Below are 18,620 nucleotides of genomic sequence, written 5' to 3' on the forward strand. Positions count from 1 at the left end.
CTGGCTTGTCTTGGCAATTCTATGAAACTGCAAGCACAGAGGGTTACTGACTCCCAGTAGCCAAATAAAAGCCGACCAACCTCTCCTTTTCTAAGCCCTCGCCCTTTTCGGTTTCTGCTGGCTCTATCTAGCCTTGGCTCTCCACTCGCCAAGGAAAATTCAAGACTGTGGTTAGACTCTAGTCTTTCTTCTGTGCAATCTAAGTGATCCCCTCCACTGTCCTCCTAGAAATGACATCAGAAAACAATCTTAGACCTATGCATCTCCAGCCACCAGTAAATATGAGAGCCCTCGATTCTATCTTCATGAAGCCCTTCAACTTTACTTCACATGTCCAAAACCATATTCAAAGTCTTCCCTGGATTCCTGTCCCATTCCACCTTCACTTCCCTGTATCTACCAACTATAGCATCATCGCCACGTCAGTCAAATTTCCCTTCACAGGCAGCCACCAAGGTCTGCTCCTTTTTCCATACTAGTGTTCGAACTCCTTTGAGAATTAATACGGTTTTTCCATATTAATATCTCATCCACCATGACTGCAGGTTTACTTCCTTCCTGGAGTTAAAAAATTACTGCAGTGTCCAGAATGAGAAGCTGCTATAAGACTCCTTTCCCATGGACCAGCACCCATCCTCAACTGAAATGCAGTCTGGGAAAGTGTGAAAAAATGAAGGAGAAGGAGAGAGACACTCAGCTAACGCCACTGCCCTCATCTCACCTGCCACAAATAATATGCATCTTCCCCCAGCTACCAAAACGTCCTTCACATAAATTTCTGTTCAGCCCACAAGCTGAGAAGCCCCCTCAGCCTCTTATTAAAGACCCATTAAATAAGTCCTTTACTTCTTGGTCAAAAGGAATCATCGCTGTGACTTTTAAAGTGTAAGAAAACCAAACCTTTAAAAGTACCTGTCCTCAGGGCTTGGGGCAATAAAAAAAAAAAATCTAGGTGAAACACCTTCTATAGGAAAATTTATTTTCTTTGAAAGAACTTAACCAGGCAAAGCAAGTAACTAGCAACATGTGCACAATTTACTTGGGCAAATATCACCCGTTCCTCCTCGATGCCATCAGAAGGTACACTAGGAGAACAGAACGGTTTGATTGAGCTGGTTTCCAAGGAACCATGTCAGAGCCGCTGCGGAGTTAAGACCTGCGTCCACAACAGCCAAATCATGAAGTTGCAGGAGCTGCTGTTGTCAACCCACAGCTAAGAATAACGCTCGACTTTCCAAAATAAAACGAAGAAACGAAGTCCCCTGGCCAAGGATTCGGGGCGGCACAGAGGGAAAAGGGAGCTTCCTGCACTGCCTTCATCACTCAGAGCCTGGGATCCCAGGCGATTCGCTCACCGCCCGCAGGACCGCGCCGCGGGCACCACGTGAGATTCCCGGGGCCGGCTGGGGGCGGGGGACGAGGGGCGCCCACTCGGGAGGACGGCAGTTTGCAGGTGCGGTGGGCGGCCCCCTCACCCACGTTTATCCGGACTGGAGCCCGCGGCTCCGGGCCGGGTTTCCGGGTGGTTCGCGCTCCTTCTGAATTGGCAGCGAGGTCGCGGCAGGTTCGAGGTAAATCGGCCGAAAAGAGGAGAAAAAGTCTCAGGGGTCTGGCGGCCTCCGCGCCTCAGGGGAGGCAAGGGCTGGGCCAGAGGCGCGAGGGTGGGTGAGGGATTCCCGCCGCGGGGCCGGGACCGGGGCTCGGGCGGTGGGCCCTGCCCCGCGCGCCCACGCGGGCCGCCCTACCGTGGCTCTGCAGGATCTCGTGCTTGAGGCCGCCCGTGTAGTCGATGAGCTCCTCCAGGCCGCGCTCGCACAGCTGCCCGTAGCCCGAGAACTTGTGCAGCACCTTCTCCAGCTCGCGCTCCACCGTCACACACTGATCCATGCCGGAGGCGGCGGCGCTCGGCTCCTCGGCGCCCGGGTGTCCGCAGCCGTTCGGCCCGGGCCCCGCCGAGGCCGCGTCCTGCTCCTCGTCCCCCAAGCGGGCGGCGCGGGAGGCTGAGGCGGCCGAGGCGGCGGGCGCACTAGCCGCGGCGCCGGGGGAGCCCCGCGCAGCCGGAGCCCGCCTGCCCCATGGCGCCCTGGCCCCCGGGCGCGTCGCCGCTGCTCCCGTTCGCTCGCTCCACTCGGCCCCGCGTCCCCAGGCCCCGCTCGCGACGTTCGGATGGCTGCGACGGCGCGGCCGATTGTTTTTGTTTTCACGGGAACCGACCGATGACCTGGTTCTCCCGGGCGGCACCAAGCGCCGCCGACTGGGGGGAGGGAGATGGCCACCCGGGCGAGGAAAGGAGGCGGCGCGGGCCGTACCAAGTACACCCTCGGGGTGGGGGGTGCGACACGGCGAGAACGGGCGGAGGAACGCGACGGGCGCCCACACGCGCCGCTGCTCTAATGGTGTGGGCCGTACCACACGGAAGGCGTGCGAGGGAGAGGGCGAGGGTGGTGCGAGGCCCCAATTGGCCTGAGGAGCTAAATAGGGAACTTTGGAGACAGCCCCAGTGCTCGGAGAGCGCTACAACTACGCGCTCCGTAAACAAGGGGGTGGAAACCGGCCCTCACCACTCCGCCCAGAAGCGGGGAACCCCAACCAATGGGCGCGGCGAGTGGTAAGAAACCAATCCCTGGCCGAGGCGTAAGCCTTCAGCCAATCCGGGCTGAGGGGCCAAACCAACGGGCTCGCTGTTGGAGGGGGTGACTTGGAGAGCGTACCGAGAAACGAGTAGTTTCTGGAAAGCCATGGGTGAAAACTAGACAAAAATACAAAGGGCTGTTTTCCATAGGACGTCGCCCTGACCCCAATTTATTTCGTCTCCTCATCGCTCTTAAGGGAAAGGGGTACCGTCATTCCGAACTTTTGGGCGACGGATCCATCTCCCGGGATGAAAAACCAAGCCAGGCCGCCCGGGGGCTGGTGCTGCGTTGGCTGGGGGTCCCTGATGGGCATTAAAGGCGGGGGTGATCGGGCCCGGGTGAGGGGAGCCGCTTGCTGCTCGCGAAAGGCCGGCGCCGGCTGTCAGCGCTGTCCCGGGCTTGCGACACCCAGGAGGTCATGTCGCCATCCCCCGCGGGCCGTGGCCCTTTGGCCCCTTGGCCTGGAACCTCTCCTGACGGTGGCCTCGCCCCACAGCCATGTGCCGGGCAGCTTAGCCTGGTGGAAAGAACACGCGCTGGAGAGCCGGGCAGCCCGGCCCTTGCTCCCCAGGAAGCCTTAAGCTATCGGATCGGATCGGCTTTACCCCTCGGGTAAATCCTTCCCATAGCTTGCTATGGCGTCTCCAGCCTTGGCCTAGACCTCCTTGATCAGCATCGGGTGCACTACCTTTGCATTTCTTCAGGAGCCCAGCTAGTTCGTGCCTCAGGGCCTCTGCACTTGCCCTTTCCTTGGCCCAGAAAACTCTTCCTCCTACCTTTTTCATCCTGAAGGTCTCAGCTCACTTGTCCCCCCTTACAGGGTCCTCCCCTGGCTGACTACACTAATGTACTTCCTCCCCACCGTTAATACCATAACACATTTTATTATTTCCACACCACTTAAACTCTGAAATGATCTGATGTTTTATTTTTCTGTCTGCACCACTTACATAAAACCATGAAGGCAGGCCCCCTGCCTGTCTGAATTTTTTGCCTAGAACAGCCCCTGGCGTGAGGTGGTAGGCAATTCTTTTTCTTAAATTAAAGTGATCACGTTTTTGAGCCTTAACTTCCGTATAACTGAGAAATAATTGGAATTAATACTTAACTAAATTGTTAGATAAAGGAGAATATATGTAAATACCCATAATAGGCTCTTGATAACCACATGATAAAGTTGGTGGTAGTCATTATTAGGGCAGCCCCAACTGATGTTATTTCAGATCTCCCTTCTCCCCACCCCATTTTTCTTCCCTCTTTTCTTGGCAGATGTCTGTGATTCTTCACTGAGATTTAAAAAAAAAAAAAAAATCTAGCTCCAGCAACCTCTATCTTCTCCAAGTATTGCTGTGTACCACCCATTTTGTGAACATTCTCATGGGACCATTCCCAAAGGTCCCTTCTCCCTTTCCAAGACAGCCGTTGGGGCCTGCGGGCTGCCTCTCACCCCCGTCCAGATCTTCCCCCTCTTTCTCTGCAGTAGGTTCTTCCTTTCTACTTTCAGCCCAAATGGGTTTGACCTACCTGGGAGAGGAACCTTCATTTAACCCTCCTCAAGCACTCATTTCTTTCACTGCCAAACTGCCTAAACAAATCTATGTTTATTCCTCTCTTTTCTTCAAGGATCTCCTTGATAAGCTCAGTCACCCTTTTCTCAGTCTTTTTTTTCCTTCTTCTTCAAAGGGTTCTTATAGTATGAAATATTCCATTTAAGGCACTCAACAAAATGCCTGGCACAAGGTAAGAGCCGTGATAATCCACTGATCACAAATAATTAATGACTCCTCATTACCTACAGCTTCAGATCCTCTCTCAAGGACGTGGTCTGCCCTGTGTAGCAACACAGCACAAACCTCTATCCAGGCATGAAGCACTTTCCCACCCTCAGTGTGACTTGAGTACAGCCCATTCATACTTTGTCTTCTCCTGGAACACTTTTCTTTATTCTGTTTTTCGAATCCTCCCTTTCTTCAAGTAACAAGACAAGTCTTACTTTAACTAGTGACACCTTCTAGAAGCTAGGCCTGCACTCTTCAATACCATAATCACCAGCCACAAGCAGGTTTTTTTTTTTTTTTTTTTTTGAGATGGAGTCTTACTCTGTCACCAAGGCTGGAGTGCAGTGGTGGGATCTCAGCTGACTGCAACCTCCGTCTCCCGGGTTCAAGTGATTCTCCTACCTCAGCGTCCTGAGCAGCTGGGACTACAGGCGCTCACCACCAGGCGCAGCTAATTTTTGTATTTTTGGTAGAGACAGGGTTTCACCATATTGGCCTGGCTGGTCTCAAACTCCTGGCCTCGTGATCCACCTGCCTCAGCCTCCCAAAGTGCTGGTATTACAGGTGTGAGCCACCGCACCTGACCCACATGTAGCTATTTAAATTGAAATATAAGCTAGATAATTTGAAATTTAGTTCCCCAATTGTGCTAACCACATATCAAATAATAACCACATGTAGCTGGTGGCTACTGTATTAATCAGCGCAAAATAAATATTTCCATCACTGTAGAAAGTTTTGTTGGACAGTGCTGATCTAGACCATGACCACAGTAAAGCTACCAGCCCTACCTTTAACTGCTGTAAGACCTCTGTGTAAGTCATTTCAGGCCTTAGTGCATAGTGCCCCCATATTTTTAGTTAACTTTTCCAACATGTGCCGTTTTGACTTAACTAGACTATCAGTTTTCAGATCTGGGCTGACTTCCTTTTATCTCCCATGATTTAATCAGCATGAAAAAAATTGTTTGTTAAAGGAAAAACAATACGCAAATTAGAGGAGAAGAGGCTTCAGAATTAGCTGGGAGAGAAAAATAGTACTTGTAAGGGCAGAGATTTATGTTGCCTCTTCATTTTGTATTGGCCCTTTCCACACAATGCCTAATTGCCTAATTGCTTTAAGCCTATACTGTGAATTGTCAAAGAAGCACCTCTAGAAACAACAGGGAAACAAATTTAGTTTTCAGAGCAACTGCAAATTAGTTTTCTTTTTTTTTTTTTTTTTTTTTTTTGAGACGGAGTCTCGCTCTGTCGCCCAGGCTGGAGTGCAGTGGCGCGATCTCGGCTCACTGCAAGCTCCGCCCCCTGGGTTCATGGCATTCTCCTGCCTCAGCCTCCCGAGTAGCTGGGACTACAGGCGCCCGCCACCACGTCCGGCTAATTTTTTTTTGTATTTTTAGTAGAGACGGGGTTTCGCTGTGTTAGCCAGGATGATCTCCATCTCCTGACCTCGTGATCCGCCCGCCTCGGCCTCCCAAAGTGCTGGGATTATAGGCGTGAGCCACCACGCACCGCGCAAATTAGTTTTCTATAATTGCATTTTCACCACACAACAAAGAACTCACACACACAAAATCCCACTTTAGTATCAAGTGGACTCCTGCCCCCACATACTGTTCAGCCTGGAGAAGCTTTAATTGACACTCATTCTGGACTTTGCTCTTGTCTTCCCCTCCACTCCAGATTTGACTCTGTAAAATGTAAGTAAACATCAAAAAAAGAAAGGAAAAAGAAAACCTTTTGTCTTTCAGCCAAAATACATATTTATTGTAGGAAAATTAGAAAATACAAACAAGTAAACAGAAATAAAAGTCCCATGAAAGCCCAAGACCCAGAAAAAGAAAATCAGTTTTAACATTCGGGGTGAATTTCCACAGATTTTTTCTTTTTTGTGCATACACATAAACTCATATGCACATTTTTATGAAAGAAAGCTCTCATTGTATTTACTATTTTGTAAACAGCTTTTGTTGTCCTCTTAACATTTCTCCAACAACAAAAACAGTTTTTAGAACTGCTTTTGACATCTTTTTAAAATGCTTAATAGCTGTTACACTAGCTTATAGCTTATTCAACATATCTCATACATACTCTTTTCACTTTGAATTATTCTTAGAAGACCGAAACCAGAGACAGACAAGATAGAAAAAAGCAAAATTTCATCTCTTAAATTTGAGAAATTATATTTTTAAAAACCTGCTTTTATGCAAAATACACTTTCAGGTAAGGGTAAGAAAGACTACGTTTATAATTCTATTAATAAAAATGAATCAGCGAGGTTGGCAAAGAACTTACTAATTTCCTGACTACTGTAGCTCACAGCTAATATAAAAGTAAAAGTAAACTGACAAAATGTGTTATTAAAAGAAATACTGAATTGCGAAAAATAGCATTTATTCTCATTTAAACAAATCAATTTTTATCTTGTTTTGTTTTGTTTTGTGTTTTAAGAGTCAATGTCTCGCTGCAATTATGGCTCACTGCAGTCTCAAACTCCTGGGCTCAAGCGATTCTCCTGCTTCAGCCTCCCAAGTAGTTGAGATTACAGGCATGAGTTACCCACTGTGCCTGGCACATTTTTATCATTTTCAAGTAAAAAATATATATCTATCTGAGACATTTCTGGGAATTGCTGCTATGACCAGTTGAAGAAATGGGTGAAAGCACAACTATTAGCAAAAAGTCTTAATCTGAATATTTTCTACATCTTTTATGTCACCTGTGTGGTTTGGGGCCCATTTGCTGGCTGGATTAATGATGCTTGCTCGCCATTATGACTGACTCTTAGGGATTGGATATGCAGTATTGACAGTATTACACTTCTGTGTCCACCATCCCTGTCTTTCAGCTCCACTGTTTGTAGAAAATAGCCTCTGCTCAGCGGCATAGCCCTCCTCACTGTGGCCCTCACCACTCATGAAGTCCAGGGCAGTTCTAGTCTGGTTGACTACTGTTAAATTACCCCCTCATAGACTTCCATGAGGACCTGATAGACTTCCTTGAGTATAGTTTGTAGGCACTGCCCTCGTACCTGGGTGCTTAGCCTGTAGGGGGTTATTTATAACTTTTGAAACCTGCTCTCAGGTTTTGTTGTCTGAGTCTTTTCCTTTCTGGAATCTGGATGTTTTTCTTAGGTTTGTTTCCTGCTCACTGTTGGTGTGCTTTACCAGCTGTAGCAGGAAGAGTGGTAGCACTGTAATCTTGAAGTAATTCATTCAACCCCTCTCAGCCTCAGATTCTTTATCTATAAAATGAGAAGCTTGGAATAGCTTTAAGTTCCTTCCAGTTCTAAAATTACAGAGATGCCAGGGCTTATTAAGTAACATGTGAGGTGCAACACAACCAAACAGGAATAGACAGAGGCATCTTTCCTGTTTTCAAAAGCTTGGAGTCTGAATCATTACTTCCTCATTATGGAAATGCGATGAGGTTTGTTTTTTTGTTTTGGTTTGGATTTTTGATTTTTGATTTTGGTTTTAATAAATAGCTACAATTTATTGAGTGCTTATAACATGCTAGGCATTCTGCTTTAAATGTGTGATTATCTCAGTCCTCAAAGCAATCTTTTAAAGTAAATAATGCCGGGTGTGGTGGCTCATGCCTGTAATCTCAGCACTTTGGGAGGCCGAGGCTGGCAGATCACCTGAGGTTGGGAGTTTGAGACCAGCTTGACCAACATGGAGAAACCCTGTCTCTACTAAAAATACAAAATTAGCCAGGCATGGTGGCGCATGCCTGTAATCCCAGCTACTCGGGAGCCTGGGGCGGGAGAATTGCTTGAACCCCGGAGGCAGAGGTTGCGGTGAGCCGAAATCGTGCCATTGCACTCTAGGTTGGGCAACAAGAGCAAAACTCTGTCTCAAAATAAATAAATAAATAAATAATACAATTTAAAAATAAATAGTATTTGGATTATTATCCCTGTGTTATAGATGAAGAAATTGAGGCACAGAGGGGATTAGTAATTTATCCAAGATTACACAGCTAATAAAGTGGTAGAGCTGGAATTTGAATTCAAATCTTTCTGACTCTATAACTTGTAAGTCATTGTACTTCAAAAGGCGAAATTATGCTCCATGATTACTTGTTAAGCATGCTATGTCCAGTAGAATAAAGGACAATTTATTCTAGGTAGCATGGTTTGCTAATAGGAGCACAGGGCTAAAATTCACAAAAATTGTTAACATTTTCTCTTACCAACTTTTTAACCTTAGGTAAGAACCTTTAACCAAACTTCATTGTTCTTTTTTGTTTTGTTTTGTTTTCAATAACAAAGTCTACTCCACCTACCTTGCAACATTGTTGAGAGAATATATATTAATGTTGCAAGGTAGGTGAAGTAAACATTGTTAAATATTTTTAAATTACACACATATTTTTATATGTATGATTTTTTTAAGTGCTCATAAACCATGAAGCCCCATGGAAGTGCAAGGTGCTATTATTTCCTCTTATGATTTCACTTTCTCTCTTTCCTTTCTTAGCATATGAATTGTACTTCTTTTTCCAACTTTTTTTAGTAGTTGCCCTAAAGTTGCAATATACATTTACAACTAATCCAAGTCCACTTTCAAATAGCACTGTACCACTTCATGGGTAGTGCAAATACTTTATAATAATGAAATATCCCTAATTATTCCCTCCAGTCCCTTGTATAACTGCTGTCATTCTTTGCATTTATATATAAACTATAATCATTCAATACATCATTGCTATCATTTTGAATAAACTATTATCTGTCAGATCAACTAAGAAAAAGTTAAGTTTTTTACTTTATTTTCAGCTATTCTTTCTCTATTGCTCTTCCTTTCTCCATGTAGATCAGAATTTCTGACACATGATTTTCCTTCTCTCTGAAGAACTTCTTTTAACATTTCTTGCAAGGCAGGTCTACTGGCAACAAATTCCCTCAATTTTCGTTTGTCTGAGAAAGTGCTTATTTCTCCTTCGTTTTTGAAGGATAATTCCACAGGATACAGAATTCTACGTTGGAGGGTTTTTTCTCAACACTTGAGATACTTCATTCTACTCCCTTCTTGCTTGCATAGTTTCTGAGAAGTCCTGATCTAATTCTTATCTTTGTTCTTCTATAGGTAAGGTACTTTTCTCCTCTGGCTCTCCCAAGACTTTTTTCTTTATCATTGAATGCTCTGGCATATTTCAAAATAACTTTTTCCTTTCTCCTTCCAGAAGCATGGATTTTTTTTCTCTGATATTCACTGTGAGAACCTGCCAAAGCTCTAAGAGGTAAAACCCACACAAGTTTGAGAACCTTCTATGACAGCCTCGCCCCACTGCCCCATCCTAGGGTTTTTAACTCTCAGACTTGTCCACTGTGAGTCTCAGCATTTCTTCAATTACAGTTTAGGTTTTCCTCATGAGTACTGCTTCACTCAGAGATTTCTGTTTCTGAGATTCTGCTCCAGCATGTTGCAATTCTCTGTATCTGCTTATCTGACCCTCCAGCTTAGGAGGCAGCAGTTTGCCCTGTGACCTCACTTCTGTAAAGAATCTAAGAATACTGGCCTCAGCAACATGGTGAAAAACACCTCTACAAAAAAATACAAAAAATGAGCCAGGCGTGGTGATGTGCGCCTATAGTCCCAGCTACGCGGGAGGCTGAGGCAGGAGGATAACTTGAGCCCAGGAGGTCGAGGCTGTATTAAGCCATGATCGTGCCCCAGCACTCAGCTTGGGCAAAAAGAGACCCTGTCTCAAAACAAAACAAAACAAAATCTAAGAAGAGTTTGTTCAGTTTTTGCTTGTGGTTAGAATGGAGTGATGACTTCCAAACTCCTTATATGAACTGGAAACTGGAAGTCTTCCTATGTATTTGATTCAGACTGTTTATATATCTTATGCATCTGTGCAGGGTAAGGTTTGGGTTGTAAATTGATGAACTACAGGATTCATGGCTTTTGACAACCTGGAGGAGTCTCTAGGCGGAAAACTAAAGCAAGTATTTAAAAATGGCCTTTTGAGGCCAGGCACTGTGGCTCACACCTGTAATCCCAGCAGTTTGGGAGGCCAAGGTGGGCAGATTGTTTGAACCGAGGAGTTCAAGACCGGCCTGGGCACCACGGCGAAATGCCATCTCTACAAAAAATATAAAATTAGCAGGGCACGGTGGCATGTGCCTGTAGTCCCAGCTACTTGGGAAGCTGAGGTAGAAGGATAGCTTGAGCCCAGGAGGTAGAGGTTGCAGTGAGCCTAAATCACAACACTGCATTCCAGCCTAGGCAACAGAGCCACACCCTGTCTCAAAAAATAAAATAAAATAAAAATGGCCTTTTGAGACTTCTGGTTCCACCAAGATAGAGTAGTCCCATTTTTCCTAGGCCCTCCCAGAAAAACCTGGATATAACACAAAAAACAAGCATAGGAAGACTTCGAAAGGTGGAAAGAAGTCAGATTGCCTAGGGATCTCAAGACTTGAATGACATGTGGTAAATTCCCTAGTTTCCTCATTTCCCCCTAAATTTCGGACAAGGCACTACAGAATTCTGCAGCCCTGCACCATGAATAGGCACAGACAAAACAAAGACCCATGGAAAGCCTGTTTTCCCTAGTCAAAGAATAGAAAAAAGTGTGGCCCAACGACGAAAAACCTCATCAGCTTCTTCCCTAGTCCAACCAAACACTGATGGAACAACTGCATTCCCCAAACCTCAACCCCCAGCACAGTTTCAGCAGAGCCAACCAGGAAGTTGATATTCCCCACTACCCCTTAAACTATGGAAGTGGGAGGCAGCTTTCCAGTTCCCTGTGGGTGACTTTGGTAGGCCTGACTGGGAGCTGACCTTTTATTCCCTACCTTATAGAAGCAGGCAATGCTCCAGTTCTCCCAGCAGATTGAGCAAGGAGCCAAGCTTACATCCCCAATCAGAGGCATCAAGGTGGTCGAAGTTGGTGCCACAGTTTCACTGGGATGTTGTCAGTGGAGCAATAGGAGAGCTGAACTTCCAGCCCACCATTTGCAATAAGGCCGTGTGAGTCAGTACTTCAGTTTTGCCAAGGTACTGTCAGTGGGGCCCAGAGGGAAACTAAACATGCCTGTGAAGAAGAAGAAGGAAGAAGGAAGAAGAATAATAATTATTAAATAGGATACAAATCCAAACTCTTATAATATGCTATCCAAAATATCCAGGATACAATAAAAAATCATTCATCCAAGAACCAGAAAAATCACAACACGGATGAGAAAAGCAATCAATGGCTGTCAAATAATAAGATAAATCAAGTGTTGAAATTATCTAACAATGATATTAAAATAGCATCATAAAATGCTTCAACAATCATTCAAATTCTCTTGAAACAAAAATTTTAAACCCAGCAAAAAAAAAATTTATTAAAGAATTAAATGAAAATTATAGAACAGAAAACAGGTACAAGTAAAATTTTAAAACTTGCTGTATGGGCTCAATAGTAGATTGAAGATACCATAGGATAGAATCAGTGGATTGAGGACAGACCGATAGAACTTACCCAATCTGAACAATAGAGATAGGGGAAATAATGAACAGGGTCTCAAGGATCTGCATGATACTTAAAAGGAAAAAAAATTCAAAGAATAGCTGAAAATTCCCCTTACTTGGCAAAAGAGATGAACCTTCAGATTCAGGAAACTGAACAAATCCCAAGTAGGATAAATCAAAATAAATCTATGATGCTAAGACATGTGATAATTAAGCTTCTGAAGGTTGAAGATAACGAAAAAATATTGATACTGAAAACAGCTTTAGAGAAATGGTGCATTATTGATAGGGGAGGACCAATTCAAGTGACAGCAGATTTTTAACCTGAAACCATGGAGACCAGAGGGAAATGGCATAACATTCTTCAAGTACTGAACTAAAAGAATTGTCTACCTAGAATCCAATGTCCAGTGAAAATGTCCTTCAGTAATGAAAGGGAAATGGAGACATTTCAGATGAAGGAAAGGTAAGAGAATTTGTCACCAGCAGACCTACCAAAAAGAATGGCTAAAGAAATTTTCTAAACAGAAAGGAAATTATAAAAGAAGGAAACTTGGAACATGAAGGAAAACCACAGCAAAAAATATGGGTATATACAATAAACTTTCCTCCTCTTGAGTTTTTAAAATTTCTAAATTGATAGTGGAAGCAAAAAGTATAGTATTGTTTAATGTAGTTCTAAATGCATGTAGAGAAAATATTTAAGACTATTATAAACAGGGTGATAATGTAAAGGGAGGTAAGGTTTCTATACTTAAACTAGTAAAAAGATGACACCAGTAGACTGTGATGAATATATATAATGTAAAACCTAGAGTAACCACTAAAAAGATATACAAAGGGGTGCAATAAAAACGTTGTAGATAAAGGTGAAGGGGTGTTATTGTTTAATGGGTAGAGAGTTTCTGTTTGGGGTGATGAAAAGATTCTGGAGATGAATAGTGGTGATGATTGAACAAATAACCCACAGGTTGGCAGGATACAGGAAATCAGATAAATGAAAACAAAGTGAACACACAGAAACAAAAAAAATGGCATACATAAGCCCTAACATGTAATTACATTAAATGTAAATGTACATTTGCAAATATAACAATTAAAAATGAGATTGGCAGAGTGGATTAAAAGCCAGGTGCTGTGGTGCATACCTGTAATCCCAGCTATTCAGGAGGCTAAGGCAAGAGGATCACTTCAGCCCAGGAGTTTGAGACCAGCCTGGGCAGCATAGCGAGACCCTGACTCAAAAGAAAAAAAAAATGACCCAACTCTATGATGTCTGCAACAAGTTCATTTCAAATATAATGATACAGGCAGGTTAAATGTTAAAAGATATGCAAATATAATCAAAAGAAAACACAAATGGCTATATTAATACCACCTAAAGAAGACTTCAGAGCAAAGAAAATTACCAGTGACAGAATTGGACGTTATATAATGGTAAGAGGGTCAATCCACCAAGAAGACATGGCAATTCAAAATATATAAGCACTAGACAACAGAACAGCAAAATATGTGAAATAAAAAACTGATAGAACTGGAAGGAGAAATAAATCAATTCAAAATAATAGTTGGAGACTTCAACACCCATCTATCAATGATTGATAGAACAACTAGACAAAATCAGCATGGATTTGAAAAAACTCAGCATCACCACCAACAGACATGATTTAATCAACATTATAGAATACTCCACCCAATAACACCAAGAATACACATTCTTTTTCAGTGCCCATGAAACATATACCAACATAGATCATACCCTGAGCCATAGAACAAAACTCAACAAATTATAAAAAATTGAAATTTGTTCAATTTGTTCAATTGAAATTGAAGTTATGTTCTGTGAGCACAATGGAATCAAACCGGAAACAATCGAACAGAAAAATAACAGGAAAATCTCCAAACACTTGGGAACTAACCAGCACATTTCTAAAAATCCGTGGGTCAGAAAGGAAGTCTCACTTCAAGACACAAGAAAAAGAAGAGCAAAATAAACTCAAAGCAAGCAGAAGGAAGGAAATAATAAAGAAAAAACCCAATGAAATTGAAAACAAAAACAATAGAGGAGGCCTGGCACAGTGGCTCATGCCTGTAATCCCAGCACTATGGGAGGCCGAGGCGGGCGGATCACGAGGTCAGGAGTTTGAAACCAGCCTGGGCAACATGGTGAAACCCCGTCACTACTAAAAATACAAAAATTAGCCGGGTGTGGTGGTGGGCACCTGTAATCTCAGGTACTCAGGAGGCTGAGGCAGGAGAATCGCTTCAACCCAGGAGGCTGAGGTTGTAGTGAGCTGAGATCATACCATTGCACTCCAGCCTGGGCAACAGAGTGAGACTCAGTCTCAAAAATAAATAAATAAATAAATAAATAAATAAATAAATAAATAAATCATTTAATGTAAAATGTAAAACTTAGAAAAAATAGATGAAAATCTTTGGAACATAGGACCACACAAAGAGGTCTTAAATTTGACACCAAAAGCACAGTCTATGAAATGAAAAGTTGTTAAACTGAACTTCATCAAAATTAAAAACTTTTACTCTGCAAAGGATTCTGTGAAGACCTTGGAAAAAACAAAATACAGGCTGAGACAATACCTTTGCAAACCACATCTCCTGCTAAGGACTTGTATCTAGACTATATACATAGAACTCTCAAAACTCAACAGTACAGAAAATCCTATCAGAAAAAGGTAAAGGACGAACATACATTTCATTAAAGAGGCTATGCAGATGGCAAATAAGGACATGAAAAGAATTCAACAATTATTAGTTATTAGCAAAATACAAATGTATACCACAATGAGATACTGTTACACACCTATCAAGATGGCTAAAATAAAATATAGTAATATACCAAATGCTGCTGAGGATGCAGAAAAATTGGGATTACTTATACGTTGCTGGTGGGAGCATAAAAAGATACAGCCACTCTGGAACAGAGTGTGGTGTTTTGTTTTGTTTCGTTTACAAAACTAAACGTGCATTCAGCAATTACATTCTTGGGCACTTATGTTCCCACAAAAACCTGTACAAAATGCTCATATAAACTGTATTTGTGATAGCTCCACATAAGAAACAACCCAAATGCCCTTCAGTGGGTGAACAGTTAAACTGTGGTATATCCATACCATGGAATGCTACTCAGCAATAAATTGGAATGAACTATTAATACCATAACAACATGGATGAATCTCAAAGGAATTATGCTGAGTGAAAAAAGTCAGCCTCAAAAGATTATTTTTATATAGTGTTCTTGAAATGACAAAACTGTAGAGATGAAGAACAGATTGGTGGTTGCCAGGGACTGGGGACAATAAGAGGGATAGAAATGGCTGTGGCTACAGAAGTGTGGCGTGAAGGATCCTTGTGATGGAACAGTTCTGTACCTTGATTGTGGTGGTCACATGATTCTACACACATGATAAAATTGCATAGAAGTAAGCACATACACACACAAGTGCATGTAAAACTGAAGAAAATGGAATAAATTCCATGGACTGCATCAATGTTAATTTTTTGGTTGTAATGTCATGCTGTAGTTAGGCAAAATGTTATCATTGGGGGAAACTGGGTGAAGGGTATATGGGATCACCCTGCATTATTTCTTACAACTGCATTAAATCAACAATTATCTCAAAACCAGTTTAATGACCCTTTAAGGATAATTATGATAATGAGGGGAAAAGGCAACCACTCTTTTTATGTCCCTAGCTATATCTACAGCCTCTTCTGTTTTTAGTGTTACCTTTTTTAATTTTTCCAGTGAATAATTAATCCCCACTTTTTTCTGTTCTCATTTTTTCTGTCATATTTGGGTCTGATGTGAGATTATTTGTTTATTTTTATTTTTATTTTTTGGAGTCAGAGTCTCACTCCATCCCCCAGGCTGGAGTGCAGTGGTGCAATCTCGGCTCATTGCAACCTCTGCCTCCCAGGTTCAAGCGATTCTCATGCCTCAGCCTCCTGAGTAACTGGGATTATGGGAACCCGCCAGCACACCTGGCTAATTTTTGTATTTTTAGTAGAGACAGGGTTTCACCATGTTGGCCAGGCTGGTCTCAAACTCCAGACCTCAGGTGATCTGCCCGCCTCAGCCCCCCAAAGTGCTGGGATTACAGGCGTGAGCCACCACACCTGGCCAAGATTATTTAAAGTTACATTTAAATATAGAAACTTGATTGTGGTTATCAAACTTATGCCTGATCTTCCCCTTATTTCCAAGAGCAGTGGACAGCATTGTAGTGGTTGGGCACTCCAAGTGGACAGCACGTAGACAGTGTGTAAACAATGTGCTTCTGTTGCTACAAGAGACAAGTGCCTCCATTGCTAATCCCCTAAATCACCTCGTGTTAAAACAAACAAGGTGATTTTTCTGCTCAACTTATTCTGAGCCTCTGTCACTGCACTTGGTTCAGAATCAGGAATTACACTTTTCTTAAAAAGAGTAATGGTTTACTAGAATTCAGAGAGGGTGGTGTTTATCAATAGAAATGAAGGTCAGAATATGAAGAAGACCACACTACCTGATTACAAACATTTGAAAGGAATAGTAACAGTCAGTCTGTGCCCCCATAGCTTAACATACGCTATTTCATCTGACTGGAATCCCTTTCCTCCATCTTTCAAATGCTACTTAGGTGTCTGCAAATCTTCTGACCCTTTTATCCTACAGATACAATCATTCTCCATGCTGTAGTACTTCCATAAAGTGTACATACTTCTATTATGGTATGTGAAATGGCAAGAGGCAGTACAAACGAACATGAAATCCAGCACCAAACTGAGTTTGACACTCAGCTCTACTGTGTGACCATGAGCAAGTTATTTAACCTCATGTTGTCTTAATTTCTTTATAAAATGGTGATAGTAATAATATCTAATAGAGTTGTCATAAAGGTGAAATGATTGGCTGGGCACGGTGGCTCACGCCTGTAATCCCAGCACTTTGGGAGGCCAAGGTGGGCAGATCTCTTGAGGTCAGGAGTTTGAGACCAACCTGCCCAACATGGCAAAACCCCATCTCTATTAAAAGTACAAAAAAAAAAAATCAGCCGAGCATGGTGGTGGAAGCCTGTAATCCCAGCTACTCAGGAGGCTGAGGCAGGAGAATCACTTGAACCCAGAAGATAGAGGTTGCAGTTGCAGTGAGCTGAGATCGTGCCACTGCACTCCAGCCTGGGTGACAGAGCAAGACACTGTCTGAAAAAGAAAAAAAAAATAAAGATTAATGATTGGCCAGGAGTGATGGCTCATGCCTGTAATCCCAGCACTGTGGGAGGCCGAGGTGAGTGGATCACTTGAGCTCAGGAGATCAAGACCACCAGCCTGGGCAACATGTCGAAACCCCATCTCTACAAAAAATACAAAAATTAGCCGGGTGTGGTGACACGCACCTGTATTCCCAGCTACTTGGAAGGCTGAGGTGGGAGGATTACCTGAGCCTGGGGAGTTTGAGGCTGCAGTGAGCAGTGATCATGCCACTGCACTCCAGTCTGGGTGACAGAGTGAGACCCTGTCTCAAAAAATAAATAAATAAAAATGATTAATGATTAACTAAATGTAAAATGCTTAGAAGAATCTCTGGCATGTAGTAAATACTATACTTGTTAGCTATTATTTATGTGCTTAGTTTACTTAATTAGACCATATGCTACTTGAGGGCTGTGTAAATTAAGCTCTAAATTACTCCAAACTTACTCCAAAACTTGACTTAACATTGTCTCACAGGTGGGTCAGGAATCTGGGAGTGCTTAGCTGGGTCACTCACAGGATGCAGTTAAGGTGTTGGCTGAGCCTGCAGTCATCTGAAGGCTTCATCTGTTTTCAAGCTCACTCACGTGGTTGTTGGCAGGATTCAAGTCCTCATGAGTTGTTAGATTCAGCCTCAGTTCTTCACTAGCTGTTGGCCAGAGGCCACTCTCAGTTCTTTGCCACATAGGACTTGTCCGTGGGGTGCTTACAACAAGGCAACTGCCCCCCCCCCAGAATAAGCAAGCAAGAGAGCAAGACAGACGTCACCCTATTTTTATAACCTAATCTCAGAAGTGACTCACCTTTCTGGCATTCTATTTGTTAGAAGAGAGTCACTAGATCCAGGCCACAATCAAGGTGAGGGAATTATACAAGAACAAGAATAAGAGGAGGCTGCTGTCGCTGGGAGCCATCTAGGGGCCGCCTACCCCAGTCTACCTTCTGACCCCTGTGATTCACATTCCACATGCACAATATACTCACTGCCTCCTGAAGTCCCCCAGAGCCTCATCCCATTGTATGTAGGTGACTGTAACTTATTTGTAACTGCAGCCACTTTTTCTTACTGATTTGAACAAAAGGAAAAGGGTAATCTTCATTATGAAAGAGAAGTATAGAAACTCATGTCTCTAAAACTAAAGCCATATGAATAAAATTGCATAAAAATACAATAAAGAATAAGATTTTTTTTCTTAGCTGTTATTTTGTATACCCTAATATGTGACAGTCACTACGGGACTGAACAAAGGAGGACAAACGCCGCTTGTGACAGTTACTACAGGACTAAATGAAAGAGGACGAACGCAGAAATGAAAACTTAAGACAAAAGAATCTATTTTAAAGAAGAGGTCGAGGGCTGCCTGCTTTATAGTGAGCAAGGGCCTTGAGCTTTCACAGCCCTCCATATTTACTGCATAGAAAGAGCAGGGAGGAGGAGGTAACAATTGGTCAGCTGCTTGATTGATCACAGGTTCCCAT

At 43.2% G+C, this 18,620-nt stretch overlaps 1 protein-coding gene and 1 long non-coding RNA gene across 2 annotated transcripts in view; one reads left to right on the forward strand and one right to left on the reverse strand.

Annotated features, from left to right (window-relative positions):
• Positions 1-2,265, reverse strand: part of RMND5A (required for meiotic nuclear division 5 homolog A) — a 60,034-nt gene extending 57,769 nt beyond the window's left edge. The window contains exon 1 of the mRNA XM_002811814.6: positions 1,746-2,265. Within this exon, the coding sequence (XP_002811860.1) occupies positions 1,746-1,887 (142 nt within the window). The 5' untranslated portion in view covers positions 1,888-2,265. The remainder of the gene's footprint in view (positions 1-1,745) is intronic.
• Positions 1,143-18,620, forward strand: part of LOC129057656 (uncharacterized) — a 95,372-nt gene continuing 77,894 nt past the window's right edge. The window contains exon 1 of the long non-coding RNA XR_010136263.1: positions 1,143-1,571. This is a non-coding gene — a long non-coding RNA (uncharacterized LOC129057656). The remainder of the gene's footprint in view (positions 1,572-18,620) is intronic.

Source organism: Pongo abelii, chromosome 12 (assembly GCF_028885655.2).
Source record: "Pongo abelii isolate AG06213 chromosome 12, NHGRI_mPonAbe1-v2.0_pri, whole genome shotgun sequence".
NCBI lineage: Eukaryota > Metazoa > Chordata > Mammalia > Primates > Hominidae > Pongo > Pongo abelii.